The sequence below is a fragment of the Sinocyclocheilus rhinocerous genome, unplaced genomic scaffold, assembly GCF_001515625.1.
Source record: "Sinocyclocheilus rhinocerous isolate Xijiao unplaced genomic scaffold, SAMN03320098_v1.1 scaffold1319, whole genome shotgun sequence".
NCBI classification, from domain to species: Eukaryota; Metazoa; Chordata; class Actinopteri; order Cypriniformes; family Cyprinidae; genus Sinocyclocheilus; species Sinocyclocheilus rhinocerous.
Window position 1 is genome coordinate 739508 of NW_015650691.1, and position 8923 is coordinate 748430.

The 8923-nt window shown below is 38.2% G+C and overlaps 2 protein-coding genes across 2 annotated transcripts in view; one reads left to right on the plus strand and one right to left on the minus strand.

Annotated features, from left to right (window-relative positions):
* LOC107712137 (ester hydrolase C11orf54 homolog) overlaps positions 1-812 on the minus strand; it is a 7604-nt gene extending 6792 nt beyond the window's left edge. Inside the window, exon 1 of the mRNA XM_016517281.1 lies at positions 700-812. Coding sequence (XP_016372767.1) covers positions 700-766 — 67 coding nt within the window. The 5' untranslated portion in view covers positions 767-812. The remainder of the gene's footprint in view (positions 1-699) is intronic.
* A 3685-nt stretch (positions 813-4497) lies between these two features.
* Positions 4498-8923, plus strand: part of pho (phoenix) — a 17259-nt gene continuing 12833 nt past the window's right edge. Inside the window, exons 1-2 of the mRNA XM_016517309.1 lie at positions 4498-5047; positions 7569-7854. Coding sequence (XP_016372795.1) covers positions 4815-5047; positions 7569-7854 — 519 coding nt within the window. The 5' untranslated portion in view covers positions 4498-4814. The remainder of the gene's footprint in view (positions 5048-7568; positions 7855-8923) is intronic.

The window sequence follows — 8923 nt, forward strand, 5'->3', positions numbered from 1 at the left end:
CGGCTGGAAGTGAAAAATGTCATATTCAGGTGTGCATAATTATTATCTTGTAATAACTCAGTTCGCGCACAGAATTGTGGCAGAGATGTAAGCCCATAAAAAATCACCATGGTCAAAATCAGGGGTGCCCAAACTCGGTCCTGAAGGGCCAGTGTCTTGCAGAGTTTAGCTCCAACCTTAATTAAACACACCTGAAGCTAATCAAGGTCTTACTAGGCATACTAGAAACTTCCCAGCAGGTGTGCTGAGGCAAGTTGGAGCTAAACTCTGCAGGACACCGGCCCTCCAGGACTGAGTTTGGGCACCCCTGGTCAAAATAGTCCTTGTGAACTTTGGACTCATGTCCAGGGTTGCCAGGTTTTCACAGCAAAACCCGCCCAATTGCTACTCAAAACTAGCCCAATCACGTTTCGAGGTGGATCCCCCGGTAAACATCGCATTACGGTGGGGTAAAATACACGTTTTTGGTGGGGTTCCCATGGTAAAATTCGCATTTTAGGGGCTAAATATCACGTTATTGGGGTCGGTTAAACCCGCGGCAACAATGTTAAAGTAGCCCAATTCCACGGGAAAACCGCGGACTTGGCATCACTGCTCATGTCCTGTCATTTGGGTTTCTCAAGTACAATGAAGTAAACTAGTCATGCTACATGCTATACCCGTTTAAACGCACATATTAAAATGAAATGCGCCGATTACCCTGACATAATTCCTCGAGATTTGGAACGTGTAGCTGGAACTTGTCTGTCTTGCTGGTGTTTGCCATCCTTCTCGGTGTGTATCAGAGTATGTGAGCGGAGTTTCTATAGCCCCATCAGAAACGTGCTTAGCCCCAGCACACCTCATTGAAAAAAAAACATTTTCAATGAGGAGTAAGCTAATAGCCTAAACTTTAATTACCCTCACAGCGCGTCATGCGGGGCAATAATTCCATGTAATTTAATAATAAAAGTAACCTAATAATAATAATAATAATAATAATAATAGGCCTAATAATAGGAAGAATGTAACAGGCCTACATAAATTGGAAATGCTAAGTCCTCTTAATATTGCCAATTTTTGATGCTTTTGACAATATCTCTGGCTATCGTTGACACATGATACGACGCATCTCAGCACGGGGAGGTTATTGCGGGGCCCCCGAGAAGCACCCGGCTGCAGCCTGCAGATCGAGGCGGGGCTGCACCTGGGGCGGGGCTGCACGTGTCGCCCCGCCCACAACTGTTCTCATTGGTTAAAGGCGTCACGTCCTGACGTCGATTCTAGCGGGTTTTAATTTCCGCTGTTCTTCGCTGCATGGTGAGTACAGGCGAGCTACGTCTCTTGTCTAATTTGTTTAATTACAAGTTTTAATTCTAAAGTGGCGTTTAGTGTGCTGTTAAAAGGAAGGGTGAAGTAGTTTAAAAATAAAATCGCGTAACTTTACTCACTCAACCATATCACGCAAATAACCAGGGCTGCGTTTCCCAAAAGCATCGTAGGTCTAAATGCCTTCACGTTCTATCGGAAATTTGATAATTCTCACTTCTGAAGTTGTGATTACGAGCTCATCGCATTAAAGTTTCGAAATGGGAGGGCGTTCATGTGCAATGTTTACCTAGGAAACTCGTATTTACGATAATTCCGAGAGCACGTGAAGGCAGCATTAGAAACGTTAGTGTGTGTGGTTTTGGTGGGATTATGATTAGGATATAGTGTTCCCAAAATAAGCCCCTTAAAAAGAAATACAGTGGCAAAACTGAACCAGCAGAAGTAATATAGGACAAGTTAATATTAACAATAGCTATACAAAATTATATTGTTTTTCTGTGAATAAAATGATTCAATGTAAAATATTTAGATATTATTATTATTATTAATAATAATTATGCATCTATTAAAATAAACGGTAAACTACATTTATTAATAATAATTCAACAAAAAGTATGATTACGTTTAACAGTCCTTGAAAGTAGAGCTTGTTTTTTATATTACATACTGTTATGCTGCTATACAGTATATGCACTAGTGCAGGTGCCCAATCCTGCACCTGGAGGGCCACTGTCCTGCACAGTTCAGCTCCATCCCCAATTAAACACACCTGAACCAGCCAATCAAGACCTTATTAGGCATACCAGAAACTTACCAGCAGGTGTGTTGATGTATTACTACCATGTATTGTTTCAGCCGCATTTCCGGTTTACCGCGGCGTCGACGTCATTACTTTGCCACTAACCAATGAGAACAGTTGTGGGCGGGGCGACACGTGCAGCCCCGCCCCAGGTGCAGCCCCGCCTCGATCTGCAGGCTGCAGCCGGGTGTACTTGTGGGGCCCCCCGCAGTGCGTGCCCGACCGCTATGCCACTGTGTGGAAATAGTTATGGTTAATAGTTAAATATAGTGTGGAAATAATGTCGGCACTTTATCTATTGTAAAAAAAATGGTTAGAATTTACCATGTTTTCCTGCCAGTTGGCATTGAGAGTGACTGACACTTGATGGTCAGAAAAAAATACTAAATAGTGTAAAAAAATAAAAATAAAATAAAACAATGAAAAAAGAAAGAAATCCCTACTTTCTCTCTTTTCTATGTGCGTTCATATTGTATTAATTTGTTAATGTCATATTTGGCATTAGAAGTTATATTACTAATAACTGGCATATGAGAAGTTTATTACCACAGAAAAAAGAAAAAAAAAATTGCCTTTTTCGAAGCTGCTGTAGCCTATATAAAAAACACAAGGTGGCTGAATTTGCATGCTATTTAGATAGCTGAAGCTTATAGACGTTCATTACTTTCACTCAGTTTAGTTTTTTAGCACCCCCTCTGAACTGTTAAGCCCCTCCTTAGCACCCCCCAACACAAAAAAAAATCCTGGAGCCGCCACTGGTTATTTTACCTACGGATCGCTGCATTTCTTACAGATTTCTGCTCATTCGAAATCGGATACAGATGAAGTAGCACTGTAAGATTACATTTGTTTGAATGCATTAGGCTATTGAGAGAGCGATTGCGTGTACGTGCTGTACCTGTTTAAATCATGCTTTCACCTGAGAATATTCAGTAGGCTATCTAGAAGGAACAAACAAATTCCTTGAGAACTATAACATCCCGCTCAAGTCCATTGCCGTCATCATAGCCTTCACATTCTTTCTGATTTGAGTGATCCTTCTCTATCAAGCTAGCTAAATATGTTTATCGTGTGAATTCTTGCTAAATATGCAGTTATATTACGGGCCGTTAGCATGAATTGTACTCGTGATGGAGCGGTGGTGTGGAGAGCTATTGGAGCGAGTGAAAACCACGACGCTCCGACTTTTAAAAAATCCGCTCCCCCCTCCCAGTCAAAATCACACCGCTCCGCTCACATACTCTGGTGTGTGTATTGATCTGTCAGGCTCCTGCATGAGAGCTCCTCTGAGCAGAGCGAAAGGAGCGTGTAAACTCGTGAAAACGCATTGATTGGCCATCCAGAAAACATAAACACGCCTCCTGAGTATCGCTCCTCCTTTCTCAACATAAACACTGTGTTGAGGGAATGTATAATATATACTTTATTATGGAACATGTCTCTTGGGAAGTCATGACATACACAGTATGCAAAATTTTATATCCACGAACAACACATTTTCAGAGAAAACCACGCCTATTAATCTCTCTCTCTCTTAAAGATCCTACATCAGGAAAGTCAGCTGCAGCTGTATATATCCAAAGATTACAAGTCAACGTTCAGAAAAGGATAACTAATTTTGTATCAGTCTTTACAACAGAGCTAATAGCAATTTTATTAGCTATTCAATGGGTGGAGGAAGTTAAGCCTACAAGGGTAGTCATTTGTTCAGATACCTTGTCAGCTTTAAATAGTTTAATAAGTGAACAATCAACATCAAGAAAGGATTTAATCTATGAAGTACTTATAAATCTGCTTAGGATTCAGGAAATTGGTATAGTCCTGAGGTTCTTATGGGTACCTGCACATGTAGGAGTACAAGGAAATGAAGCAATCAAACAAGCAATTAAACATATGAACATTGAGGTACAAATTCCACTGAGTAAAGTAGAAATAAAAGGAAGAATTAAAGAACACATGAATAAAAAGTGGCAGGAAATGTGGGACAAGGATTTAAAGGGCAGACACCTATAGGCTACAATATCCAAAAACAAGTTGGCAAAGGGAGAATATGCTTTAACAATAGAAAAGAAGACATAATTATTACTCGACTTCGAATTATACATTCTGGTTTAAATCATTCATTATTCACAATTGGGAAACATCAGTCAGGATTATGTACTACATGCAGTGAAGCAGAGACTATTGAGCATGTACTTTTACATTGTGCAGTATATACCAAAGAAAGAGAGGAGTTATTTAAGAAACTGAGAAACATAGGAGTATTAAATTTCATATTAAATTCCCCCCCCCCTTCCCGTTAATGTTTCACACTCCAGTCCAGATGGTGGTAATACAGCATAAATTGGTTTATCAACCGCCATTAAATCGTAGAAGAAGAAGATGACGCGCGCATGCGCGCTACCAATCACCAGCTGACGTGTTTCCTGGGCGAGTGTGCGGAACTGAATGGCGCCCGCTAAATGAAAACAGAACCGTGCAACACGTGGATATGTTTGGCATAGAGACAACGTTTTCTGATTTTTTATTTAATTTCTTTTTTGGCCAGTACTTTTGTGTTCGTGTTTAATCTGTTGCAGAAATAGCCGGTGTTTCACAAGCACCCGTCAAGGCTGCGCAAATCAGTGATATTCCACATCGTGCAAGTCTCCCGTGGTAGGAATAACTTACATGATAATTCACCAGATCAGTGGATTAAATAAGTATGGCTCTCAGCAGCGAAGACGACACAACCCAGCTTGCGTCGCCGAGCACGCGGAAGAATGTACCGGTTGTGGCGCAGGTTGGAGATCTGATCGACATTGATCCGCACTCGGAGCTCATCTTCGAAACTCCCCCGCCTGATGTTGTTGACTCGATCAATGAGTGTTTTGAGCAGTTCACCAGCACCGTGGAGAAAAGAAGTGATGCTACAGTCCACCAACCTTCTTCGGACAGGTAAAACAAGACTTGTATTGGAAACTAGACGTGCGGTTGTGTTGCTTCTATTAATCTTTAAATATTTTGCCTCGTATACCTTGGTGAGAGGCTAAATATACACTGGAATCAATTTAACCTAAGTCAGGTGCTTTCAACCTTTTAGGACATGCGCCCCCCCAAGTTTGTCTAATTTCACTCGCGCCCCCCCAACACCCCCCCCATTACTGTATTCACACCGAATTACTTTATTAACATCAACATAACGCAAATATCCATTAAAGCTATTAAAGCAGCGAATGATTTTTCTTTTGCTCTTTTTGTCAAGGGAATGTCTCTGAATTAACTAATGCTCGCGCCTCCCAGCACCTGTTTTTGATATTCTTCATATTCTGTGTGGTGGTCAGTTCACACTGATAGAAATGAATCTTTTCCAATAAGTTTAAATTGATTTTTACATTTTATGGGCATTTTTACCTTTATAAAGCCATTTTTTTCTAAAAGTGTCCATTATATTTTGAGTCAAATTCTTGCATTTAATCAGTGAATTATGAAATCAGTATCAACAAAATTCATATTTGCAATGCAGAGGAAACACAGAAGCTGCATCTAACGTGGCATTTAGATGTATACACAATGTTTAATGCGGGACATGAATGCATTTAACCTGCAATTACAAATGCATGAATAATGTTTTGATATATTAAACATAAAACGTTGACTACTGTTATTTGAAATTATTTAAATAATAAAAATAAACTTTAAATGTGAAATTAAAACGCCAGCAGGTGGCAGCAAGTTACTGTTAAGATTGAACCGAATCATTTAAACAGTTGATTCATTCAGGAACAAAACACCGTCATGTTGCTCAGATACTCAAAACAGTGCTGTGGCTGTGTTTGGAATGATTTTTTGTTGTCAAAATGCCGCATTTATAAACAGGAAATATGGTGTCTAAAACGTAAGTCTCTTACTTCTTGTTTATTGAACTGTTGTATAAAAATTTTTGGAGAAAAAAATGGCACTCTTCGTTTGAAATTTATTAACTATATGAAGTGGTATAAATATATAAATTTTCTGTCCCCATGTCTTGAATTTGTGATCATTCTAAATGTATTTTATTAGACTGACTGAATCATTCATGCAATGAAAGAACGCAATCTAAATGCGCACTCGCACTAACTTTAGTCTCTAGACTTCACGTAATGTATGCGTGCACTCTGTGGTTTGAATGGATTTTGTAAAATACTTGAAAATGTAAAATCGCACATCGTTAAAACAACAATTACGATATTATCACAGACGATATATATCTCACACCCCTGATGTATTTAAAGGGGTCATATGATGTTGCTAAAAAGAACATTATTTTGTGTATTTGGTGTAATGAAATGTGTTTATGCGGTTTAAGGTTAAAAAAAAACATTATTTTCCACATACTGTACATTAATTATGGAAATGTGTTTATGCGGTTTAAGGTTAAAAAAAAACATTATTTTCCACATACTGTACATTATTGTTGCTCCTCTATGCCCCACCTTTCTGAAACGCGTCGATATTTACAAAGCTCGTCGGTCTGAAAAGCAAGGTGTGCTGTGATTGGCCAGCTATCCAGTGCGTTGTGATTGGCCGAATACCTCAAGCGTGTGACGGAAATGTTATGCCCCTACCATACCGTGATGATGCCCTGTCAGGCCGGGGCGATGATTCAAAAACATTAAAACCCATTATAAACGAGGCATTTGTTGCATCCAGTGGAGACATAATTACGGATTATAATGACTTATACACTGTCTTTTTACGCGTTGCATCGCGCCGCGTAAACAAAACCATTTTCAAGGTTCAAGCCTCCTCTTCAAGTTGAACAGCTGCTTATGAGCACCATTTATAGCACAACTTCAAGCTAAGCTCCCAGTGTACACTACATTCTCCGGCCTCACCAATTTTTTATCTTTAAACGATTCACAAAAGATGAATCCCTTTCTGTCCATTTGAGATTTTGGTGTGGAGGTAAAGGTTAGGATTATGATGCAGTCAGATTATGATCTGATGCTGTCAGAAACCAGATTGAAAATTATCCAAGTATACATTAGTTTGACATTTTAAAATGCTGGATTGTTTCTCATGTGCTACAATACGAAGTCTTTTTTGTTGTTTTAATAGAAACATTAACATAATTTGGAATTATTGTAATATTTGGAATTTCAATGTTTTAGCTTTTGAGAGAAGCTCCTTAAGGTTATACCAGTTTTCATAATCAGAGAAATAAATTAAAATAAACCTTGCAGTTGAGTTGACATTTTCTTAATTTGCTCATATGAGTGCAACAATTCTAATGCAATGTAAAAATAAATTTCCCGATTCATAATTGTGATTAGAATTTTTGAGCAGAATAATCAGAGTTATTAGTTTAATCTTTGTGTAGCCCTATCATAAAATAATCTAATAATGTTTTGAGATGAAGTTTCTAATTTTACTGAAGTCTTTCACTTGAACATGTTTTCTCATGCACTGCATCACATCTCTGCATTCCCCTGTACAGTGACTCTGGTGAAAGCCTGTTTATAACACAGTCTAGGACTAAAGCAGTCCGAACTGAAAGACGACTTGGATCATCTAAGAGACCAGAGTCCGTCTCTGATGATTCTGGTAATGGGAGAGAGAATGAAGACACTGAAAATGAGAGGGGAAGTGGAGGTCAGCGTGCGGAGTGCCCAAAGAGAAGAAAAAGTTCCATCTATATTTCTACTCGAAAAACTACCTTTCCATTTCTGTTGAAATCACTCAGACGACAGCACCTGTCCTCAAAGAAGCACCAGATTCTAGAGGTGGGGTTTATTTATGTGTTATTAATTTGTGTATACATCTCTTATGTCGTTTTATAATTATTAGCATGTAGGTTTCTTGAAGAATCTTGGAGACCATTACAGGGCATTTTTAGCACTCCGACAGGTATTTTCTGTGGATATTGTTTTGATAGAGGGAAACATGAAGCATTCCTAGTTTCAACATTACCTATTCTTCAGACATTCTGCTTTAAATACAATAAGTATCCGCTGTATACAAAGTGACCAACATTTGGTTTTCAACCACTGAAAATAGGTAATATTCAACAATCTGAAAATGGAGCCTCATTGAGATCCTCATATCTCTGAGACTGAACGATGTAGGGCCTTGAAAATTAAGATTCCAAAAGAAAAGTTTATTAAGAACTAGAATCTAAAATCATAATGCAATATCTTTAATACTTCTTGAGTTATAGGCACGCAAACTTTGGAAAAATAATATTTAAAGACACTCAGAGAGGTATGTTCAATGCAGTTGTTTTGACAGAAGTAAATGAGATACATCTCTAGTTTCAACATTATTTGTTCTTCACACATTCCTCTTTCAAAGAAAAAAAGTATCATATTTTTGCAAATTGACCCACATTTGGTTTTTGACCACTGAAAATGTTTATTAAGAACTAGAATCTAAAATCATAATGCAATATCTTTAATACTTCTTGAGTTATAGGCACGCAAACTTTGGAAAAATAATATTTAAAGACACTCAGAGAGGTATGTTCAATGCAGTTGTTTTGACAGAAGTAAATGAGATACATCTCTAGTTTCAACATTATTTGTTCTTCACACATTCCTCTTTCAAAGAAAAAAAGTATCATATTTTTGCAAATTGACCCACATTTGGTTTTTGACCACTGAAAATGTGTACATTTTAACAATTTACTCCTGGAGCCATATTGAAATTCCAATATCTCTGGAATCGAACCATATAGGGCCTTACAAATGAAGATACCAAAAGGAAAGTTTAAGACCCAATATCTAAAGGGGCATTAAGATATCTTGAATACTTCTTGAGTTACAGGCATGCAAACTTTGGAGAAAAAACTTGAAA